Here is a 26,149-nt window from a genome sequence, read left to right on the forward strand (position 1 = left end):
CAGTCGGAACTGACCGACCTTGCAAAAGTGTCAACATGGTATTATAATAAGAAAAACGTAATCGCGATTACATTGAGAATTGTAGAATTATATTAACTAAATAACCAAAAACATTTTTTATTATTAATAATAATAAATTTTATGACACAATCCTTTAAGTTAAATACTCCAGAAAATAATAATTTTATTTAAATGTATTAGACAATCGTAAGATACTGATATGACAGTTCTGTGTTGCTACATTTTTACTTTATTTCGTACACAATTTGATTCAAAATATAGCTTTAAAACACTGTACTGTTTTTATAAATAGGTACCTACATATTAAATATAGCTTAATTTAAAAACTATTGTAATTATTGTGTTCCTATACTATTGTGTTTGTGTTCGTATTGAGAAGCATTTGCCAAATCAAAAACTTCTTTAAAGATGATTTTGAACAAGAACGAAATAATGGGATTATCTTTTACCATTAACTTTAGAGAACTACCTAAGTTAAAGAATTTAGATTTCTTAGATTAGGTTTATTATAAATAAAATTATTATTAGATTAAGAAAGTTTTCTTATGAATTTTAGCGTTTTGCAGTACTTAGTTTTAAAAATATTAAATAAGTAATCTATTTTAATGATTATACCTACATTATGATAATATTGTTAATTAATATATTTCGGCAAGTAATGAAAACCAATTGACATCATTAATTAGAATAAATAATTATAGACATTATTTTTATAGTAAACAAAAAAAAAAAAGAAAAATATATCTGACAAGTAGTAACATAAACGTGGCCATGATGAAAAGTCACATTCTAATGATTTGACAGTGCTCTTACGACAGAAATTTTGACCTACGTAATCTTGCTTTTGTAGTACAAAAAACTATAGTTAACCTCTTCCAGCACCTTTATACAAAGACAAATTACTAGTTTGATAATCATTTATTTGTAACTTATATAACTTACATCACATAAGAAAACAAAATGTATGATGACTCTAACCAGGAACAGCAATTTGGACGAATCAGTGTGAATGATCAACTAATAATACAAAGAGGAAAAGCATACACATACCTTGGCACCTTGGTGAGAACGTCAATGAAAATTGGGACCATTCCCTAGAAAGTAACTGTAGGGTAGAGAAAGCAAGATCTGCATTTCAAAAAATGGCTAAAATATTCAAATGTCATGATTTATCAATCCCCATGAAAATTGAGGCTTTAGAAATGTGGCTTTATCGTCAAATCCTGAATTTATATTACACCGATAACGTCAGGACGTTTTATTAAGATTACAAAAAGAAAAAGAGCTGTCAACCACAATAAAAACAGCCAAAATCGAACTCCTCGATCTCGGTCTCATCATGAGGAACAGCGAAAAGAATGGATATTTGGCAGATGTTTTTATATCTTGAGTTTCTTAATGTATTATTTTTGTTTATATTAGCATTAAATTACGGACAACTTCCAGATGAAAAAAATATTACTTGAAGTCCTCTCTTTTAGTCCAAGAGGCAGCGCTGAAAAATTTCTCTGAATTTACTAAAGCTAGTTATTTCACAGTTGATTACTGTGATTGTGTAGAGAAACATACTGCGGTAGGTCAAGCGAAACGTAGAACAGGTGGTACTGACAGCTTGTCAAAGTTGCTTACCTGCGGAGGTAATTAAATCATTTTACTAAGGCTGAAAATCAGTACACACATTCTAAATTGAATATAAATAAAGGATATTATAGTCGGTCAGCTGTATGACGGGACAGAGCCGGTCAGTCGGCCCCAATGGATGTACAGGGTTATTCACTATATTTTGACCCCCTCTAAACTGCTTTATTTACAGAATTAGAAAAAAATGTAAAATACAAAACTTATTCAATTTTTAAATTATGATTTTTTTACATATATATCGTACTAGTGACGTCATCTATCTGGGCGTGATGACGTAGTCGACTATTTTTTAAATGAGAATAGGGGTCGTGTGCTAGCTCATTTGAAAGGTTATTCTATTCCCTATTCAGTAATATGAACTTTAACATGATTGTTTATACAGGGTGTCCAATTTTTTTTTAATTAAATTAATTGTTTAATTAATAATTCAAATTTTTTTTTGGACACCCTGTATAAATAATGATCTTAATGTTTATATTACTGCATAGATAATTGAATAACCTTTCAAATGAGCTAGCACACGATCCCTATTCTCATTTAAAAAATAATCGATTACGTCATCACGCCCAGATGGATGACGTCACTAGTCACCTATATGTAAAAAAATCATAACTAAAAAATCGAACATCTTTTGTATTTTACATTTTTTCTAATTCTGTAAATAAAGCAGTTTAGAGTACATTCATTGGGGCCGACCGACCGGCTCTGTCCCGTCATACAGCTGACCGACTATAATAACTTTGATTTATATTCAATTTAGAATATGTGTACTGATTTTCAGCCTTAGTTAATGGATTTAATTACCTCCGCAGGTAAGCAACTTTGACAAGCTGTCAGTACCACCTGTTCGCTTGACCGACCGCAGTATGTTTCTCTACACAATCACGGTAATCAACTGTGAAAAAATTAGCTTTAGTAAATTCAGAGAGATTTTTCGGCGCTGTCTCTCCGTCTATTAGTAAATAGAATGTTGATTATACAAAAATATTCCTAATTATAGTACCTTCGAAACAAAAAAGTTCAGTGTGATATTATATTTCACTGAACTTATGAAATACCTTTTTAATGTTTTATTGTTCATTGCTGACGTCTAAAGAGAAATCTGCCAATAAAAATACTGACACCTTCTACACGAAACTTAACCTCTGCAATGGTATTTATGGATGATCAATCAAGGAGTGTAAGGAGGGGGTGGTATGCAATAAGGCGGCGGGGGCACTGGATGATGAAATGTGTCCAGACCGTCGTCGAAGGCGTCCAGAAGACATCTGTCGTCGTCTCTCAGGTACCGGGAAGTATGGAATGGAAGAACTACGGTGTAGACTATTCCGCAGCATGTAACAGCACCTAAAACATTATATAAATTATATTTTCCTCTATTTAGTTTCAGCAAACACAAATTAGGGTAAAAGTAAAAGATGGTTTTGCTTGTTTTTGATTCAGAGGGATGCACAATCGCTTGACAGCTTTTTCCACCATTTCAGGCTTTTTCAACAGCGCTAGCGTGCACTCCTCTGAATCGAAAAACAGCTCAACCATCAATTTAAGGGGAATTTGAAAGATCATTCAAATTCCCATTGGGACGGGATCCAGCGACATCTCTTAACAAATTGAAGAGTCTCAGATGCAGAATTCACCATTAAAATAGTAAAAAGTTATTTAAATCTGAGACTTTTCGTGTTGAAAGTTCTTTCTGGTACATCCTTAATCTGCGACTTTTACAATTTATAAGACCGCAGACGACAAATATAGAAAACAAAAAGGATTCCTTGCAATCACATTCCGTTTTCATTCGTCTCGGAAAAGGACAGAAGAGGAACTTTCTAGTACTCAAATCTGAGTATCAAATTAGGGTATCGGCAACTCCAGAAGAGTCGCGTAGCCTTGTTGGTTATATTGTTAACATAAGTGCTTCAATTGAGTTTGGAATCCAGAGTTACCCCTAGATACTTGACCTCATTGGTTCTATCTAGTTCCTCCCAAATAGTTTCAGTTCACTCCAGTAAGTGTAGTCCAGGCTGTATGCTCGCCCCCGTCAGGTAAATTATTCTGATTCGTTTTTTTGCACAAACTTACTCAAAAAGAGGTCCTTATAACAAATCCACAGGGTGCCACGCGGTACCGCGGTCGGAAAATTGTTTAAACAATGTTTTTTAAACAAATTCAAAAAATTAATTTTTTCACTTCGAACGTTTCTTTTAGAGTCTGGGTAATTCTGAGTACAAAAGGTCTCTTGTGATTTTTCTCTAAAATTGAGTGTTGTCAAGTTATACGCGATTAAAAATTTGAAAAACTCGAAAATGACCATTTACAGGGCTTAATAACTCGGTTAAAAATTATTAGTATAAAAGTTTAAAGCCCCCTTACAAGAACCTGAAGAAATTTTTGCCATTATTTTGTTATAAAGCTAATATTTTTAATTACTAACAATGAGCGCTAAGCGCGCGTTGAGGCGGCCGTCAATGGTGAGTGCGAGAGAGATGCACCATTGGACGGCCGGAATGGCTCCTTCTTCTTCAAGTGCCTCATCCTTTAAGGACACTGGCGATAAAGTAGCTCATTTTTCTTTTCTTTGTAATGTTGAGGATTTCTTTTTCTTTTGACATCTTTCCTAATGTTCCCGTGTTTGTTACGTTTTGTGTTCATGATATTTTCCACATTCTTCGATAACACTACATCTCAAAGCTTGCAAGTCTTTTTTCAGTTGCGTCCGTAATTGTCCAGGCTTCAACTCCATATAAAAGGACAGAGAATACGTAACATCTCAATACTCTAGTTCTAATTACTATTCCCAGTTTTCCATTGCATAATACTGATTTCATTTCATCTCACTGCGTTGTTTTATTTCAAGGCTGCGGTCCCATTGTTTATTTAGTTCACATGCCAAATAATTTTATCTGGGTACTCTCTCTAAAGCTTTTCCTTTAACGTAAATTTGTGTTCAGGGCCATTCTATACAGGATGTTTCATTAATAATTGTCCATATAGTAACTGAAGAAACCTTAGCACAAAATACGAAGATTTCACCTAAAACACTTAAAAATGTGGTTCCTTACTGAGTTACAGGGTGTTTCATCTAAAAATTAAAAAACTATTTTTGATCAGCATTTTAAAACTATTCGACGTATCCCTTTCATACTTGACAAGAAGTATAGGTACTGTACAAACTATTAAACTATGTTAAACAAACGTTTCTGGCTTTTACCAGAGGCGTACGACGGGGGAAAGTGAATGGTTGACCCTTTCCAAATTCCACGCCACTGGCGGAATTGCTATTTTAGTTCAATTTTTGGATTCTCCAATACTTTCTATGAAAATAATATACTGTTCATTCGTAACGATAAAGTCATTGGTTTTCGAGATCTTTGAAGTTAAACATGAAACGACACGGTTATGTTGATTAATGTATTGTGTCGCTTCATTTTTAATTTCAAACATCTCGAAAACTAATCATTTTATCGTTACGAATGAAGAGTATATTATTTACATAATAAATATGGGAAAATCAAAAAATTACACTAAAATAGCAATTTCGTCAGTGGCGTAGAATTTGGGAAGGGTCAACCAGCCACTATTCCCTGTCGTACGCCTCTGGTAGTAGCTAGAAACGTTTATTTATCTTAATTTAGTAGGACGTACAGTACCTACACTTTCTGCCAAGTATGAAAAGGATACGCCAAATAGTTTTAAAGTACTGGGTACAAATAATTTTTAAATTTTAATCACATTATGAATCATATCACAAATTAATCAAAATAACTGTGCCGTTTCATATTTAACTTCAAATATCTCGAAAACTAATGACTTTTTCGTTACCAATGAAGAGTATATTATTTACGTAGAAAGTATTGAAGAATCTAAAAATGGCACTAAAATAGTAATTCCTCCAGTGGCGTAGAATTTGAGAAGGGTCAACCATTCACTATCCCCTGTCGTACGCCTCTGGTAGTAGCTAGAGACGTTTGTTTATCATAATTTAGTAGGGTGTATAGTAGTCGCACTTCTGCCAAGTATGAAAAGGATACGTCGAATAGTTTTAAAATACTGAGCAAAAATAGTTTTTAAATTTTTAGATAAAACACCCTGTAACTCAGTAAGGAACTACCCAGTTACTCCAGTTACGATATGGACAATTGTTAATGAAACACCCTGTATAATCTCAAAAAATGAAAAACGCAACTTTTGCAGTTAGACCCTCCATATATTGATTTTTTCGGTGCCAATATCATAAATATTTTTTTACTCCACATTTTTATATAAATTTTAACCCTTAATAACCTTTTGATTATATTAAGTCACATAAGTTATGATCCACTGTAATATTTTAGTCAGAATATACAGTTTTATTCAGTTTTTAACAACAATTCTAGTGATCCAAATGAGAAAAACAAATTGCGCGGATAAATAATGTACTTAACTAATTAAGTGACCTTCAATATACGTTTTTATGGCATTTTACCTTTTGTTGCATTTTAAACAATTGTTTGAAATGTACAGTATACAATATTATTATTTATTTCCAGCAAAACAATAACTTTCATTCATTTAGTAGTTAAAATTACGATAATTTTTAAATAATTTTGCTTAGAAGTCGTTTAGTGGCAAACACTGTTTATTTCATAAACGATAATAACTTCCCTAGAACTAGAAATTACGAAAAAGTAAATACATTTTCCCAATTTTAGGCAATTTCCCTTTGTTTTGCTGTATATCATATATAAATCCAAGTTTAGGTCAAATATACAGGGTGTCCCGAAAAGATTGGTCACAAATTATACCACAGATTCTGAGGTCAAAAATAGGTTGATTGAACCTTACTTACCTATATACAATAGTGCACACAAAAAAAGTTACAGCACTTTAAGTTACAAAACAAAAATCGATTTTTTTTTCATATATCGAAAACTCTTAGAGATTTTTTATTGAAAATAGACATGTGGCATTCTTATGGCAGCAACATCTTAAAAAAAAAATGAAAGTGAAATTTGTGCACCTCATAAAAATTTTATGGGGGTTTTGTTCCTTTAAACCCCCCAAACTTTTGTGTACGTTCCACTTAAATTATTATTGTGGCACCATTAGTTAAGCACAATGTTTTTAAAACTTTTTTGCCTCTTAGTACTTTTTCGATAAGCCAGTGTTTATCGACATATTTTGTAGTACTTGAAGTACGATTATAGAGACCTGTTAATAATCTGAAAATTTATTTATAATTTACATTTTTAGGTATACGTATTTTGAAAAAGAAGCCACATCTCGACAAAACGTGACTGATCAAAAAAATACTAAGAGGCAAAAAAGTTTTAAAAGCACTGTGTTTAACTAATGGTACCACAATAATAGTTTAATTGGAACGTACACAAACATTTGGGGGGTTTAAAGGGACAAAACCCCCATAAATATATTAAAAAAGAAGCCGCATCTCGATAAAAACTGGCTTATCAAAAAAATACTTGGAGGCAAAAAAGTTTTAAAAGCGTTGTGTTTAACTAATGGTACCGAAATAATGAATTAATTGGAACTTTCATAAAAGTTTGGGGGGGGGGGGGTTTAAACGAACAAAACCCCCATAAAATTTTTATGGGGTGTACAAACTTCACTATAATTTTGTTTTAAGATGTTCTTGCCATATGAATGATATATGTCCATTTTCAATAAAAAATCTCTAATCGTTTTCGATATATTGAAAAAAAAATCGATTTTCATTTTGTAACTTCAAAGGGCTGTAACTTTTTTTCTGAGCAGATTTGTACTAAGGTAAGTTAGGTTCAATCGAACTATTTTTGACCCCAGAATGTGTGGTATAATTTATGACCAAACTTTTCGGGACATCCTGTATATCTCTAATTTCGACACGAAGATTGATGACACCCAACTAAACCAGACAATGCGAATGATCTCAGGTACAATTAGACCAACACCGAATTATTGGATTGCCCATTTTGAATTACATGCCACCTCTGAATTTACAAAGACGTTATTTTCTTCTCATAGAATATAGAAAAATCCAGGCTAACCATCAACTACCCATCCACCATGAGAAGCATGATATCGAAATGAATAGACTGCACTCCAGATACCCTTAATTGTTAAAGGCTCTCACCTCGTTACATTAGGAACATTTCAGCCTCACCAACGCCTGAAGACGACATTGGGAGAGGGGCTCACCACAGAAAGTACACCAAATGACCTGTATTGATCACAAACAGCCAGAATTTGAACTGCCCTGCAATACATGGACAATGTTGAACAGAATAAGAACAAGCAGCGGTTGGTCACAGTGTGACTGTGGTGCTCAATGACAAATTGTCCAATTATCCTTCACGTTATTGAAGATTAATGCTTAGACAGGGCTCGTCTATATTAGCACGCCTTAACTGATAAGTTTAAGATACAATCTAAGTGGAAATCCATTGTGGCAAGATGAAAATTGATCTAAGACTCAACGGTGCAACGCGAACGTTTCGTAAGCGGAGCTTAAGGCAGTAGCATGAGAGCTGTTAGACATTTTTGAGTAGGTATTTTAGGCAATCTGAAAATTTTTCAGGTAACTCTTCTATGATAGCCTAATACAAAAATGCCGGTCTGGCTGGAGAGTAGCGGTTATTTTCCCCAAAAATCCCCCCCAAAAGTTAAAGAAATTGGTATTACAAAAAATATCATTGACGTGACTTTAAATGCTCAGATATAAAGAAAATAAACAGGTCAGGCGATTTGCTAGAGATTTTAACTCTGCAAGATGCTTGCATGGGCGCCCCAGGATTATTTTCAGGGGGTGCATCTGAACTTCAGAAGATTGCATCTGAATCTGTATATACTATTAACCAGTAGAAAATGTACAATTATACATGCATAGCTATGTACTATTTTTCCGGACAGGGGGTGCAATTGTTATTTTGACAGGGTATTTTTGAAGTTATACTTCTTTAGGCGCGACTGAGAGTAAAATTTTTCATAAATCTGCGCGCATGCGCACACAGACAGTATGACGTTTAGTTCCTAATCTTTCAAATTATGTATCAGCGCAAATAAGCCATTAAAATAATATATTCGTGTTTTTTACTAAATGTATTATTTATTATTATTTTTGTGTCTTTGAATTCGTCTTACTTGGGCGTAAAATAAAAAAATATCTATTTTTATATTTCACTTGTCACCGTTATGTGTAATTATGTATATCCGAAACGTCAATAACACGTGCCTTGATAGCCTGGTTGGTAGAGCATTGGACCAGAGATCGAGAGATCGCGAGATAGCGGGTTCAAATCCCGGAAGATTCATATTTTTTTTTTATTTTTTGGCATTGTTAAGTTTTGGTTAATTTTTGGTAATTATTGTTAACTTCTTGTATTGTAACTGTTAAGTATATTTATTTCGTTGAAATTATATAATAGAAGTATAACTTCTTACGTGCGTACAAAGTACACACACATTCTTTTTTTTAATATTAAAAATAAATATTCTAAAAAAGACAGGTTTTTTTTGGTGAAATTTTCTAACTGCCAGGTGATCAAACAAATTACGCGTGCATGTGAATGAAAAGGGCTATAGGTAAGCAGCAGTGTGAGAAAGAGCGTATACCGATAGCTGTTTGTGGCCTCTAGCGCAGCTAGTCCATTCGCTCGAGCAAAATTACGTGACCTGGCGATACCCATGTTGTTGTGCCTCAAAATGTTGGAGTAATTATTATATAGTTTAGATTTTTAAGTAACTTTTTATTAATTAAAGGAAAATAATACGTACTATACAATAGAGTTTGCAAATATGATAGAAAAAGATAAATTTATTATTATAAATATATAGGTTGAAAACCATAAAAATATAAACTAAATTAATTACGTGTCCGAATCTTGTACTTCTTCTTCAAACTCTTCATCTGAGCTAAAATATTCATTTTCTTCTTCTTCGTCAGACTCCCCTCGAGACTCACGATTCCTCTTCTATATGATGTGTAAATAGTTGTAATATGTGTTTAGAAGTAATTAGAAATTAATTAGTAGTTAATTGAGTTGCTACGTATTCTCTGTTCTTTTATACGGAGTCGAAGCCTGGACAATCACGGACGCATCTGAAAAAAGATTTGCCATTTTTGAGACAGAATCTGAGTCTCGAGGGGAGTCTGACGAAGAAGAAGAAAATGAATATTTATCTCAGATGAAGAGTTTGAAGAAAAAGTACAAGATTCGGACATAGAATTAATTTAGTTTACATTTTTATAGTTTTCTACCTATATATTTATAATAGTAAATTTATCTTTTTAAACGCTTTTATTTAGTTCAATAGTTTGCGTCAAATCTTTAGACGTTAATTTGACTGCCTTTTCTTCAATGCAAATGAATGAAAATTTGCAGACATATGCATTCACGGGAACAATACACGAATAGTCAATAAAAAAATTTCGTGTTTATTAATTGTTTAAAAAACAAAAAACAAAAGATGTAAATCTTTGAAACACACTCAGTGATCAAAAGATCTAAGTTATTGGTTTACTGACCAATCGTAACTAAATTAAACAAATGAAATAGAGAATGTGGAAAAATCCCCTTACGAACAATTCACACATCCACCATTTCAGGGTGGGAAAAATTTTTTTAATAGAATCAAAGATCCAAACACCTGTTCTTAGAAATGTGTTTCGCCCTCTTCAACCTCCTTGGGCTCATCAGTAAAGATGAGAGGTTGAATATCTTTAGACACATTCCATCAAAAAACAACATTCGAGACCCAGACATAGCAGGAGCGTATATCTACGCCGCATAATCTGACCATGACAGTCTCACGTTTTAATTCCCTAATTACTATAAGTAAAATATATGTTTGAAAAACAAAAAACAAAAGATGTAAATCTTTGAAACACACTCAGTGATCAAAAGATCTAAGTTATTGGTTTACTGACCAATCGTAACTAAATGAAACAAATGAAATAGAGAATGTGGAAAAATCCCCTTACGAACAATTCACACATCCACCATTTCAGGGTGGGAAAAATTTTTTTAATAGAATCAAAGATCCAAACACCTGTTCTTAGAAATGTGTTTCGCCCTCTTCAACCTCCTTGGACTCATCAGTAAAGATCTTTGATTCTATTAAAAAAATTTTTCCCACCCTGAAATGGTGGATGTGTGAATTGTTCGTAAGGGGATTTTTCCACATTCTCTATTTCATTTGTTTCATTTAGTTACGATTGGTCAGTAAACCAATAACTTAGATCTTTTGATCACTGAGTGTGTTTCAAAGATTTACATCTTTTGTTTTTTGTTTTTCAAACATATATTTTACTTATAGTAATTAGGGAATTAAAACGTGAGACTGTCATGGTCAGATTATGCGGCGTAGATATACGCTCCTGCTATGTCTGGGTCTCGAATGTTGTTTTTTGATGGAATGTGTCTAAAGATATTCAACCTCTCATCTTTACTGATGAGCCCAAGGAGGTTGAAGAGGGCGAAACACATTTCTAAGAACAGGCGTTTGGATCTTTGATTCTATTAAAAAAAAAAATTTTTTCCCACCCTGAAATGGTGGATATGTGAATTGTTCGTAAGGGGATTTTTCCACATTCTCTATTTCATTTGTTTGAATTAATTGTTTAAATAAAAAAAAAAAAACGATTTTAATGGAAAACGCTTAAATTCTCTTGTTTTTTACAATGTAAAAACTTGAAACTTTTACGGATTGTATAGCTAATGATATGAACAATACATAATTTCACTTTTTTTTACGTTAATTGTTTACGTTATGCTTCATTAATAAACAATAAAGTTTCAAATTTTTTGCAGATTCCGACTACTTTTCATGTTAGTACATCATATTATGTTTTATACATATTTTAATAAACATGACGATATATTTTAATGTTTGAAAAGTGTAAGACTAAAAAGTAAAAAATAAAAAAATATGAAAAAAAAAATTTAAGAAACGCTTTTCTTTAGTTACGAGTGACTAAAATTAAAAATATTATAAAAAAATCAACCAAAAAGCAAAAAATAAAAAAAATTGAAAAATATAACACATTCGTTAAACAAAAGCGTGGGGCGAAAACCGTTTATTCGATGAAGACGCGCCACGCTTTTCTTTGACGGATGTGTTAGATTTTTTCAATTTTTTTTTATTTTTTGCTTTTTAGTTGATTTTTTTATAATATTTTTAATTTTAGTCACTCGTAACTAAAAAAAAGCGTTTCGTAAAAATTTTTTTTTCATATTTTTTTATTCTCATATCATATTTGCAAAATCCATTGTATAGTACGCATTATTTTCCTTCAATTAATAAAAAGTTACTTAAAAATCTAAAATATATAATAATTACCCCAACATTTTGAGGCACAACAACATGGGTATAGCCATGTCACGTGACTTTGCTCTAGCGAACGGACTCGCTGCGCTAGAGGGCACAAACAGCTATCGGTATACGCTCTTTCTCACACTGTTGCTTACCTATAGCGCTTTTCATTTACGTGCACGCGTAATTTGTTTGATCATCTGGCAGTTAGACAATTTCACCAAAAAATACCTGTATTTTTTAGAATATTTATTTTTAATATTAAAAATACCCTGTCAAAATAACAATTGCACCCCCCTGTCAGGAAAGAAAGTACACAGCAATGCATGTATAGTTGTATATTTTATACTGGTTAATATGTACAGATTCTGATGTAATCTCCTGAAGTTCAGATGCACTCTCTGAAAATAATTCTGGGGCGCCCATGCAAGCATGTTGCAGAGTTAAAATCTCTCGCAAATCGCCTGGCATGATTATTTTCTTTATATTTGAATATTTAAATTTACTTTACAGTCACGTCAATGATATTTTTTGTAATATCAATTTTTACACTTTTTTTAACTTTGGGGGATTTTTTTGGGAAAATAACCGCTACCCTCTAGCCAGACCGGCATTTTTGTATTAGGCTATCATGAAAAAGTTATCCGAAAAATTTTCAGATTGCCTAAAATACCTACTCAAAAATGTTTAACAGCTCTCGGACCACACGTCTTAAGCCTAAGAACTGTTGGTGCACTAGACATTACTGACTCAATGTATGTGTAACAGTTGAACGTTTTTCGCTGAATGACGATAGTACAAAAATGATATGAATAGAACATAGAACCAGTTATCTGCTTACCGACGAATCAAAGAGTAGATTTTGTCGAAAGACCGATAAAAGCAAAATGCACACTGTTCTTCAAATATTTAAAAGCAAAACGATAGCGATTACAAAATAACAATTTGGCATTATACAATATCTCACAGAGAATCATAATATATTTGTAAATTTAAATATGTACAATTTGTATAAAAACATTTATTCATAGTTATGCAGACTTACCTGATGCAGCTATGAGATAAAAGCCAATACCATAACTAACTGAGGATTGTTGTTTGGGATAGACCTTGGCCAATGACATCTCTAGAAGAACTAATGTGTAATATGATACACCAATTATTACCATTATCCAAATAACTAAAAACATCCATTCATTAAAAATGTTAAACCTAATCAAATGAGTACAAAAGTATAATTCATGTTTTAATATTAAAAAATTCAAACTAAAACAGATGGTAAGAAAATCTGCCAAAAACCGTCACTTCACACATATTTTCTTTTATTTTTGATTAAGTATTTTATTCCTTGCCAGATCACGAAAAAAGATAGAAGTAGTAGAAATGGATTATCTAAGGAGAGCGTGCGGTACATCCAAAAAAGATCACGTCACGAATGAAGATATTAGAAAAAGGACAAATACTGCATATTCCAGTGTAGATAGAATTGGAACGAGAGAACTAGTGTGGTATGGTCACGTGAAACGAATTAATGAAAATATATGGCCAACGAAAGCTTTAAATTACATACCACAACAAAGAAGAAGAAGAGCCTTCAGTTGCGTGGGAAGAAAATGTACGGCGCATCATGAGAGATAGAGTAGACGAATGGATGGACAGAAAACGATGGCGGTCGAAATGCGAGAAGCGGCAGAGGCTGTAGGAACCTCGCTTATAGATAGATAGCTAGATTTTATTCTTATTCATTTTTAGTCTGGGTTGATTATCGGAGAATAGGCCATTTTTGGGAAAAGTTATTTACCAGCAATTTTATTGCTGGAATCGAATTATAAGATCCTATATATTAATAATATAGGTATGCAAAGTCCTCAGATAGTGTGCTACTTTTTTTATAAACAAAATGGCGCCCGAAAATCGTGTTTTTTTCAATTATTGCTCTATAACTCCGAAGATTTTAACTTTACAACAAAAACACTCAAATAAAAATTCACCGCGATTAAATTCTCCATAGAGATGTGTTTTTCTCGATCTGCTCCGACGAAAAGGTTTTCCCAACAAAATCTTTAATTTTCAAATAAAGTTTTAGATAAGTAATTATCTACCAATAATTAAATAATTTGGTAACTTAAAACCCTTCTTGGTTTAGATTCTAGTTCCAGAAGCTGGTGAAAATTAAACGAATATTTTAGCAACAATTCAATTGTTAATTAATAATTTACGGTCGCAATAATAACCAAAATAATTATGATACACTGATCAAACTTTGAAATCTTATAAATATGAGATGCCTATTTAATATTTTGTCGACAAAATATAATTTTTTTTATTTTTTTGCATAATCTTTAAATGTTAAAAATAAATAGTTATAAACAAATTAACGTTTCTCAAAAAGTTTTTATTTTACTATAATTTTAAAAAATAGCTAAAATGCGCATTTCAAATATCTTGAAAATGAATTCTTTAAAACTTTTTTGCAACCATTTGCAAAAAAGTTATGAAACAGCAAAGTAAACATACGATTACTATGGTGTTTATAATTTTTTTTAATTCTTTCAAAGCGTAGAAGTGAGTTTAAAGTACAAGCTAATTATTTACAAAAAATAACGATTATCAGTTTAATGGTTATATTTTAATTAAAGATTATAAATATATTTTTTTGTAATTTACACGCGCGAAAGTAGAGTAATACAGAACTGTAGCTAAAATATTCACTCAGAGGGACGATCGGCCGCGCGACGTACACTTTTAATAAATAATGTATATGCTTCGAGTGAACATTTTAGCTCCGACTCTGTATCAGGCCTACTTTTGCGCTAAAAATTACAAAAAAAAAGTATTTTTAATCTTTGATTAAAATATAACCATTGCACTAATTTTTGACATTCTTTGTGAGTAATTAGATTGTACCATAGACTCACTTTTAAGCTTTGAAACAATTAAAAACAACGGAGAAAACGTATATTTACTTTGCTGTTTCATAACTTTTTTGCAAATGGTTGGAAAAATCTTTTAAAGCATTCATTTTCAAGACCTATGAAATACGCATTTTAAGTATTTTTTAAAATTAGAATATAATAAACAATTTCTGAGAAATGTTAATTTGTTTATAACAATTTTTTTTTAACATTTAAAGGTTATGCAAAAAAACGAAAAAATTATATATTGTCGACAAAATATTAAATAGGCATCACACCTTTATAATCTTTCTAAGTTTGATCGATGTCTCATGATTATTTTGGTTGTTATTGCGACTGTAAATTGATAATTAACAATTGAATTGTTGCTAAAATATTCGTTTTATTTTCACCGGCTTCTGAATTTATAATCTATACCAAGAAAGCTTTTATTTCATCAAGCTATATAATTATTAATAAATAATTACTGACCCAAAAAAATTATTTGAAAATTCGAGATTTTGTTGGGAAAACCCACATTTTCCGAGGAAAATTTTCGTCGGAGCAAATCGGGAAAAACCTGCCTCTATGTAGAATTAAATTGGGGTGAATTTTTATTTGAGTGTTTTTGGTGTAAAGTTAAAATCTTCGGAGTTATAGAGCAATAATTGAAAAAAGTACAATTTGTCGGCGCCATTTTGTTTATAAAAAAAAAGTAGCACACTATCTGCGGACTTCGCATACCTATATTAATAATAAATAGGATCTTATAATTTGATTCCAGCAATAAAATTGCTGGTAAATAACCTTTCTTTGTACGTTACTAATTAGACCAGCGTATTATAACTATTTTTTTTTTCAAAATTTAAAGATTATGCAAATAAAAGGAAAATTTATATTTGTCGATAAAATATTAAATAAGCATCTCAACTTTATAATCTTTAAAAGTTTGATCAATGTATCATGATTATTTTGGTTATTATTGCGATCGTAAATTGTTAATTAACAATTGAATTGTTGCTAAAATATTCGTTTAATTTTCACCAGCTTCTGGCATTACAATCTATACCAAGAAAGATTTGATGTCACTAAGTTATTTAATTATTGATTAATAATTACTTACCTAAAACTTTATTTGAAAATTAGAGTTTTTGTTAGGAAAACCCGCATTTTCCGAGAAAAATTTTCGTCGGAGCAAATCGTGAAAAACATATCTCTATGCAGAATTTAATTGCGGTGAATTTTTATTTGAGTGTTTTTGTTGTAAAGTTAAAATCTTCGAAGTTACAGAGAAATTATTAAAAAAAATACGATTTGTCGACGCCATTTTGTTTATAAAAAAAGTAGCACACTATCTGCGGACTTTGCATACCTATATTATTAATATATAGGATCTTATAATTCGATTCCAGCAATAAAATTGCTGGTAAATAACTTTTCCATGAATTTTGCTAATTAGCCCAGAGTATTTACATTTAGTTTAATTAACTTGTGTGTATGTCTTTGGCACTCTATATTGATCGAAGCTCTAAAAGACATTGGCTTGGACGCCAGAGATGTTCGAATAATTGCAAATTTATATTGGAATCAAACAACATCAGTTTTAGTAGATGGTGTGGAATCACAGGCTCTTAATATTAAAAGTGGAGTACGGCAGGGATGCCTCTTGTCACCCCTGCTTTTCAACGTTTACTCCGAAAGAATTTTCAGAAAAACACTTTCTGAAAAACAAGAAGGAATACTTGTGAACGGTGAAGTCATCAATAATTTGCGATATGCGGACGATACAGTAGTCCTAGCTTCTAGTCAAGAAGATCCGCAAACACTACTTGATAGTGTCGTTGAGAGTTGTAGGGAGGCAGGTCTGGATCTGAACATACGGAAAACCAAAATACTCGTAATAAGTAAACAACAGCATATAAAACCGTCTATATATGTAAATAATACCAAACTTGAGCGAGTTGATAAAATCGTTTACCTTGAACAGCAATTAAATTGTAATGCCGAAAGTCACGGCGAAATTAAATCTAGGATAGAACAGGCTAGAGCAGCTTTTAGAAGGATGTCCAAGGTGTTATGTAACAGAGACCTAAAATTGGCATTGAGGATCCGCCTACTTCGCTGCTACGTGTTCTCGGTCATACTTTATGGTGTCGAGTCCTGGACTGTGAATAAAATCGCTCTAAATCGCCTTGAGGCTTTGGAAATGTGGTGCTATAGAAGAATTTTAAAAGTTTCCTGGGTGGAGAAGATTCGAAACTCCACAATACTAGAACGTCTCAGCAAGATTACTGAGATCATAAAAAGCTTCAAGCAGAGAAAGCTGGAGTATTTCGGACATGTAATGAGAGGTCCCAAATATAGGTTGCTACAAAATATTATGCAAGGAAAAATAGCAGGCAAACGCAGTCCAGGACGAAGAAGAACCTCATGGTTTAACAACTTGCGAGATTGGTATGGTGTTGATACAAGCATGCTATTTAGTGTGGCAGTGAATAAAATTAAAATAGCTATGATGGTAAGCAACGTTCTGAAAGGACATGGTACATGAAGAACAAGTAAGTCTTTGCTACGTTACCAATAGATACCGCCCCGTAACAGACTTAAGGGACGCAAAGCTTACAAAGCATTCACACATAGTCCGTCATGTTGCAGCCGTCACAAGCAAAACACAATTTTAAATCCCATCCAAACAAGTGTAAAAACTGGCCGCTCACTTGCAGAGTCCAGTGCACTGGAAGAAGAAAAGGCATCCATTCATCATCGAAGGTACCGTAACATATAATTTACATACACACACACACCATCCAAGTAATTTATAAATTTTACCGGAGTTGAGAGAGAATCAAGGCTTGCGCAGAGTCGCATCATTGAAGTAAGTCTGTCCTCCATTGGATTGTGGAAGAAGACCTACTCGTTACCACTCTTATATCTTACATGCATTAAATTCCCTTAATTTTACTAACTAACGGGTTTATAGGGTTGCATTTTTCTGTATGGTGTAAGTTTCCTGAATCTTCTTAGGGGGGAAATCCCCTATTTCCCCCTCTGTAGATCCGCCACTGCAAGAAACTCTAAACTAGCAACTCAAACTGAAAAATCTTATAATAAATGTTATTCTGTCATTTTACTTACCAGTAAACGTCCCCATAATAGCATACTTCCTGAGTGTCTTGTATACATAATGCTTGGGACCAATAATCTCCAAAAAGAACCCCATCAAAGCAAATATTATTGTCATGAAGCAGAGTAGGATAGTGATTCTCATCAGATTAACGATTTTTGAAGTGATGCAATCATAATCTGAAAAATATACAAAATATACATTTAAAAAATATTAGAAAATCGTAATTTTCTTTTGTAGTTCACCTTGTAATACTATCATTTGTGAATGAATTTTTGGAATTTTTGCCACGCTGAGCAGACAGGAAGTGAGATGCAATTCATAGATCTCCCATAGCCTTCTTTGCCTCAGCCTTCGTTTGGTTTGCAAATTATAGAAATTGCGAAAGCGTTACCACAAACTTGGTCTCAATTAAAGTTTTATTTTTTTTAATCATCATCAGGGCTTTTCATTCCGGGTGGAATGTTTGCCGCTTTTACTTAAAACTCTCGGATTCGCTTGCGGTGAATCACTCCGCATTCCACTTGTATGTTGTCAAAGTTTGTTGTATGACTTGGCTTTCGTTACAATTTTCTTCCACTCATTTCGATATGTGCATAGTTCCCTCCAGTTTCTCACTTCCAGAATTTTGATATATCTCATGACCTGGTCCTCCCATCTCACCCTGGGTCTTCCCCTTGGTCTTTCAGTTTCTGGTTTCCATCTGGTGATCTTCTTAATCAGTAGGTCGTTTTTCCTTCTCTCTATATGTCCCAGCCAGCTCCGCCCCTGTGCTTTAATAAATCTAACTATATCTTCTCCCTTCATTATGTCTCTTAGTTCATGGTTCATTCTTCTTCTCAATTCTCCTTTGTCCATTCTTATCGGGCCCATGATGCGTCTGAGGATTTTCCTTTCGAACATTCTCAATTTTTCTTCATCTTTTTCCGTGAGGCACATTGTCTCAGCTGCGTACGTAACTAGTGGTCTGATTGAAACTCTGTATATTTTCAGTTTTGTATTTCTGGATAAGTTCTTGTCCTTTAGAAGCCTATGATATCTCCAGTATGTTTTGTTGCCTGCTAGTATTCGTTCCGTTACTTCTCCACTTCTCTTGTTTTGGCCATTCACTATTACTCCCAAATATCTAAATTGTTGAACTCTTTCAAAAGTGTAGTTTTCTATTTTGATTACTCTCGTCCTTTTATCTTCTCTTCTAGAGCAGAGTAGATATTTTGTTTTTCCTTCGTTAATTTCTACACCTCTTTTCCGTGCTTCTTTTGCCAGGATTGTTACTGCTTCTTTTAATCTTTCCATAAGAATTTCCATGTCTCTTCCCATAAGAATTAAATCATCTGCATATGCAACTATTTGTGTTGAGGAGTGGGCTATAGTTCCTTTAATTTTACTGGCCTTGACTGCTCCTTCTACTGCGATGTTGAATAATGTGGTTGACAGGGAATCGCCTTGTCGTACTCCTGTTTCTATTGCAATTGATTTTGTGTTACCTTTTCTGTTGTTACTTTAGCTCGAGCTCCATCCATGGTCATTTTTGTTAATCTGATTAATTTGCTGGTATATCTTGATTTTTCATTTCAATAATTAATTTATTTCTTCCAATACAGTCAAAGTCTTGTCTGAAGTCTATGAAGAGGATCTGGAGTTCTATGTTGTGTTCGTGGCATTTTTCGATTGTTTGTGTAACTATGTGGATCGCATCTGTAGTGGATCTGCCTTCTCTGAATCCTTGCTGGTAGTCCCCAATTTTTTTCTCTGTGAATTGAGTGAGTTTTTGTTTGATGAGGGCTGTTAATATTTTTTTAATATTATTTTTAATTTTAATGAAGTAAAACTTTGGCTTGTAATATCTTTTACTCACAATCGGTTAGTAATTTATGGATTTCTAACCTTTGAAATAATCAGGAAGCGACTTATTACTTACTTTACTTTCCCAGCTAGCCGGGAAAGTACTTTCCCGGCTAGCATCTGTCACTTTTCTACCTGCAAATGTCAATGTCATTTTTGATTAAAAGATGTTTTAGAAAGAATAGAATCCACTCAACATTTATTTAATTAAGAAACAACAACAACAAAAAGAAAACTATTTGGAATTATAAATATTAATAGTTACATTGGAATTATGATTACTATTAACGGTTAAAGTAAGACCGTGTTGCTCAAAATTATGAGTTTCAGAAATAGATGATGACAATAAATGTCAGATTCAACAAACTTGTTTTGTTACCTAGCAACGATCTCACAGGTTACTTAAAATAATTCATCTTATCACATAATGAAAATGGATACAGATATTTGAAACGAAATTATTATTGGTAGATTGTGAGTATTAGAAATCCATAAACTACTAACCGATTGTGAGTAAAATAGTATACAAACCTCGCGGGAACTCATTCTAGCCTCGCGTCTGTAGTTTACCTCGGTGCTTCGCACCTCGGTAAACTACCTTGCCGCTCGGCTGAAATAGAGTACTTTTCCGCTAGGTATGTAATATACTATTAATTTACTTTGTCTGTCAGTGAAAAAGTCGTTTGTAGTTCGAAATGTCACCCACAGCTAATCAACCAATTCGTTACGTTTATAGTTGATTCGACGTTTCACCACAAAAATTGTTTTTTGTTAATAACTCAAAAACCGCAATTTCTGACTCGTGTTGTTTCTGAAATGACCGATTGAAATAGCTCCTAAATTAAAACCGCTATGAAATTGTATGCTCAATATGTATTTGTCACACATGTTTTATTTTTGATTAACTGTCATATTAACATTACATACTAAGTTATAACCGAAAAAATCCCAAGCTTTAAATAACTTACAAAAACGTATAACACTGTTTGTGTAATATGTATCTATATTATTTAATTTATAATAAAATATAAAAAATGATTAAAAATTTCACAATGTTTTTGGTCTTTCACTTACGATTCAGTTTAATAACCTTTAGGATATACTTACAGTGCGCTGGAATAATAGTCTAAGAGCTGGGAGCGGATTTTGTGCGTGATAAGTAATATGGAAAAACTATATGGGGATATGTTGAACTAGTTGTGTACATTACTTTCCCCAACGGCCGGAAACCAGAGTGGGGGCCGAGGGTAGATATAGGGGGTCAAAGTCGCGGTTTTTATTATTTTATTTGTGACGCTCTTGATAGAGATAGTGCACCAAAATTTGGAAATAAGTAGGTCATCACGTAACTAATTAAAATCTCGAGGGGCGGAAACCTGCGTGGCCGACAAAGGGGTGGAGGAAGGGGTGAATATAAAAATTATAATTGGGTTTTTTGTGACGTTCCTGATCGATATAGTGCACCAAAATTTGGGAATAAGTAGACCATGACATAACTAAGTAAAATCCCCAGAGCCGGAAACCAGATTGGGGGACGAGGGTAGTTAAAAGGGGTTAAAATCGCGGTTTTTATTATTTTTTTTTGTGACGTTTATAATCGAGATAGTGCACCAAAATTTGGGAATAACTAGGTCATGACGTAGCTAATTAAAATCTCCAGGGGCGGAAACTTGCGTCGCCGACAAAGGGATGGGGGAAGGGGGGTGAATATAAAAATTATAATTGGGTTTTTTGTGACGTTCCTGATCGGGATAGTGCACCAAAATTTGGAAATAAGTAGACCATGACATAACTAAGTTCAATCCCCAGAGCCGGAAACCAGAGTGGGGGACGAGGGTAGTTATAAGGGGTCAAAGTCGCGGTTTTTACTATTTTCTTTCTGACGCTCATGATCGAGATAGTGCACCAAAATTTGGGAATAACTAGTTCATGACGTAACTAAGTAAAATCTCTAAGGGCGAACGCTGCGTGTCCGACAAAGGGGTGAGGCCAGGGGTGAACATATAAACTATAAGTGGCTTTTTGTGACGTTCGTGATCAAAATAGTGCCCCAAAATTTGGGAATAAGTAGATTATGGCACAACTAAGTAAAATCTGCAGGGGCGGAACGCTGTGTGGGGGACAAATGGGTGGGGGCAGAGGTGAATATAAAAATTATAAGGGTTATTTTGTGACGTTCGTGATCGAGATAGTACGCCAAAATTTAGCAATAAGTATATCATGACATAACTAACTAAAATCTCCAGGGGCGGAACGCTGGGGTGGTGGGTAGGGTTGAATATACAAATATAGGGTTTTTTTGTGACCTTCGTTAACGAGATAGTGTACCAAAATTTGGGAATAAGTAGATCATGAAAAAACTAACTAAAATCTCCAGAGGCGGACAAGGGTGAATACGCAAAATTTTTGGGTTATGCTCATCATCGAGAATATGTAGTAACTTTCACAATTGATTCATTGTAAAATCAAAATCCAAAAGGGCGGACAGCTAGGTGGGGTCAGCTAGCTTTGTTAAAAACGGTGTCACAATATTTTCATAAAAAATGTAGAGAAAAAATTAAAATTTCTTATATTTTTCAAAAAAATTTTATAACATTGATTTATGCAAATAATTATAATTATTGTTTTCGAAATTTTTAATATTAATTGATAGAAACAATGATGAAATTAGAAAAAACTTGTCCCCCACACAGCGTTCCGCCCCTGGAGATTTTACTTAGTTATGCCATAATCTACTTATTCTCAAATTTTGGGGCACTATCTCGATCACGAACGCCACAAAAAACCACTTATAATTTATATATTCACCCCTGCCCCCACCCCTTTGTCGGACACGCAGCGTTCGCCCTTAGAGATTTTACCTAGTTACGTCATGAACTAGTTATTCCCAAATTTTGGGGCACTACCTCCATCATGAGCGTCAGAAAAAAAATAATAAAAACCGCGACTTTGACCCCTTATAACTACCCTCGTCCCCCACTCTGGTTTCCGGCTTTGGGGACTTTACTTAGTTAGGTCATGGTCTACTTATTCCAAAATTTTGGTGCACTATCTCTATCAGGAACGTCACAAAAAACCCAATTAAAATTTTTATATTCACCCCTTCCCCCACCCCTTTGTCGGCCACGCAGGTTTCCGCCCCTGGAGATTTTAATTAGTTACGTCATGAACTAGTTATTCCCAAATTTTGGGGCACTATCTCGATCACGAACGTCACAAAAAACCACTTATAATTGATATATTCACCCCTGCCCCCACCCCTTGGTCGGACACGCAGCGTTCGCCCTTAGAGATTTTACCTAGTTACGTCATGAACTAATTATTCCCAAATTTTAGTGCACTATCTCGATCATGAGCGTCAGAAAAAAAATAATAAAAACCGCGACTTTAACCCCTTATAACTACCCTGGTCCCCCACTCTGGTTTCCGGCTTTGGAGATTTTAATTAGTTACGTCATGGCCTACTTATTGCCAAATTTTGGTGCACTATCTCGATCATGAGCGCCAGAAAAAAAAAATAATAAAAACCGCGACTTTGACCCCTTAGAACTACCCTCGTCCCCCACTCTGGTTTCCGGCTTTGGGGATTTTACTTAGTTAGGTCATGGTCTACTTATTCCCAAATTTTGGTGCACTATCTCTATCAGGAACGTCACAAAAAACACCTTTTAATTTTTATATTCACCCCTGTCCCCACCCCTTTGTCGGCCACGCAGCCTTCCGCCCCTAGAGATATTAATTCGTTACGTCAAGTCCTACTTATTCCCATATTTTGGTGCACTATCTCGATCATGAGCGTCACAAAAAAAATAATAAAAACCGCGACTTTAACCATTTTAGAACTACCTCGTCCCCCAATCTGGTTTCCGGCTCTGGGGATTTTACTTAGTTATGTCATGGTCTACTTATTCCCAAATTTTGGTGCACTATATCGATCGGGAACGTCATAAACAACCCAATTATAATTTTTATATTCACCCCTTCCCCCACCCCTTTGTCAACCACGCAGCGTTCCGCCCCTGGAGATTTTATTTAGGTACGTCATGACCTACTTATTACCAAATTTTGGTGCACTATCTCTATCAAGAGCGTCACAAAAAAAATAATAAAAATCGCGAATTTGACCCCTTATATCTACCCTCGGCCCCCACTCTGGTTTCCGGCCGTTGGGAAAAGTAATGTACACAACTAGTTCAACATATCCCCATATAGTTTTTCCATATTACTTATCACGCACAAAATCCGCTTCTATCTCTCCGACTATAAGTGTTACCCCTCCCTAAAGGAAGTAAAGTTCGAAACATTGATGCCAGAATATACTACGATTGGTTTAAAAATCGACCTGTCCGAGAGTTTTGCTTATGTGCTAAAAATAAATAAGTTAATAGGGAGGGGTAACACTTATTCCAGCGCACTGTATGTAAAATGTTATTTAAAATTAAAATTGAATGCAAAACGAATTCCAAAGGACCAAGATTTCTTACGTTGGAAAACAAATTCTGGTCACGACCGAAATCCGAGCACTACAATTTACAAGGCACACGGATGATAAATGAATAGACGTGTGGAATCTACAATATGTATTTCACAACTCGTCAATTTATCTAGGTAAAATTCCAACGAATTTGATTCCTAGGTAAAGAAAGACAGTTTAACCCTCTAACTGGCAAGATTCTAAAAATTATTCTATTTAGCTCAGTATTATTTCAAGTTTAATAATGTATTAAGAAACTTAGAAATGCTATTAAAATTTTATTATCAAATTTTTGTTTGGCTCCCAGATAAAATCAAGTAAAGGGGTCCTCAGGTGCCCCTTGCCGGTTTAACTGAAAAATAGAACGGTTGAACGGAACATTAATTTGAACGGTTTTTATTAAAATAGACTTAAAAAACAAACACAACAGAATAGGTGTAAACTATTTTTATGGTGACAATTATAAAAACAGTCGACGCGAATGTCATCAATTGGATGTTTTCCTTTTTTTTTCCAATCCGTTTCAATAGTTCTTGGATTTCATCTTCGGTCTTTACCGACAAATCAAACATTTCTTTCTCAAGTTGATATTAAATGCCATTTCAAGAAGCAAAATACACAAATAAGTGATCAAATGTTGGAAAAAAATAGCATAACAACACACAACAATCACAACAAATTGAGACGAAACTTCACATAAACCGGCAAGGGATTCCTGAGGAACCCTTTCTATTTTCGTTTCTAAAGCACACTCAGAATATTTGTTTCGTAATAGTTCCAATGTATAGTGAAACTCGAAGCTGTAAACCACTCATAAAAAATGTTTGCACTAAATTTAGATTACTTGCAGTATCAAAATTTTACTCCGAAAAAAAATTAACGAGAGATATTTGTTCTGCGTTCACCTCAACCTGTCACACAAAACTTAGGCATAAATGTCATTATACGACGTAATGAATTTAGAATGGATTTGAAACGTCTCTAGTAGAACTAGAGAAGAATATTCAAAACAGTTTGCGGCTGTATTAATTTTACCTGTGGTTTAAATAAATAATAAGCGAAGGGGCCCTCAGGGACCTCTTGCCAGTTAGAGGGTTAATAATTAGTTTCGATACAGAGACCACCACCATCCGCTTATGCACATCTCGTCCTCTTGGACTCATCAGAGCGACCCGTAGTGTGCTCTGAAACCAAACCAAATCTCCTTGTCATGTTAGCAAATTATTAAAAATAATAATTTGCAACATACGCAACAGCGGCATCTATTATAAGCAAAACGAAATCCCAAGATTGGAGATCTAAAGATTTCAGAATACTTGAGACCATGTTTGATACAACTGCAGGTTTTAATGCAATATTTTTTACACTTGCAACTAATATTTTTTTAATAACAAGTCAGGCAGTAAAACTCTGTATGAACAGGCTCAAGACCATTTTGAGTGAGCGCCCAGCATTCATTGTATTTACAAGCCACTGTGGCACTTTGAAATATAATTGAAAAAAAAAAAAATTGAAGGAAAAACTCCATTTTTTGCATTTTTTCCCAATTATTGCCATTTTGAAATAATAAACATAAAGATTTTCAATCTCTAGCTAGTCAAATTTTATGTAAAACTAAAACATGAAACTTTTACTTTATATATTTTTTTGGAAGCAATATCTCTCGAGTTACAAGCGAAAATATGGGCACAAAAATAAAAATTTTCGATTTCTTTCATATATTGTTAAATAAATAATTAAGCACAAGGTTTGCGATTGGAGCATATTGTCATTATTGATACAAGGTACATCCTGAAGTGATTCCAAGATTCATATTTTGAAATAAGTCAAACAGATTTTTCAATATTCACTACAATTTTAATTAGCTCT

At 33.6% G+C, this 26,149-nt stretch overlaps 1 protein-coding gene across 1 annotated transcript in view; it reads right to left on the minus strand.

Annotated features, from left to right (window-relative positions):
- Positions 1 to 924: 924 nt before the first annotated feature.
- Positions 925 to 26,149, minus strand: part of LOC114332987 (transmembrane protein 127-like) — a 39,173-nt gene continuing 13,948 nt past the window's right edge. The window contains exons 3-5 of the mRNA XM_028282793.2: positions 17,973 to 18,140; positions 12,989 to 13,123; positions 925 to 3,009 (exon numbers count right to left, since the gene is read on the minus strand). Coding sequence (XP_028138594.1) covers positions 2,834 to 3,009; positions 12,989 to 13,123; positions 17,973 to 18,140 — 479 coding nt within the window. The 3' untranslated portion in view covers positions 925 to 2,833. The remainder of the gene's footprint in view (positions 3,010 to 12,988; positions 13,124 to 17,972; positions 18,141 to 26,149) is intronic.

This window comes from Diabrotica virgifera, chromosome 5, assembly GCF_917563875.1.
Source record: "Diabrotica virgifera virgifera chromosome 5, PGI_DIABVI_V3a".
Taxonomy (NCBI): Eukaryota; Metazoa; Arthropoda; class Insecta; order Coleoptera; family Chrysomelidae; genus Diabrotica; species Diabrotica virgifera.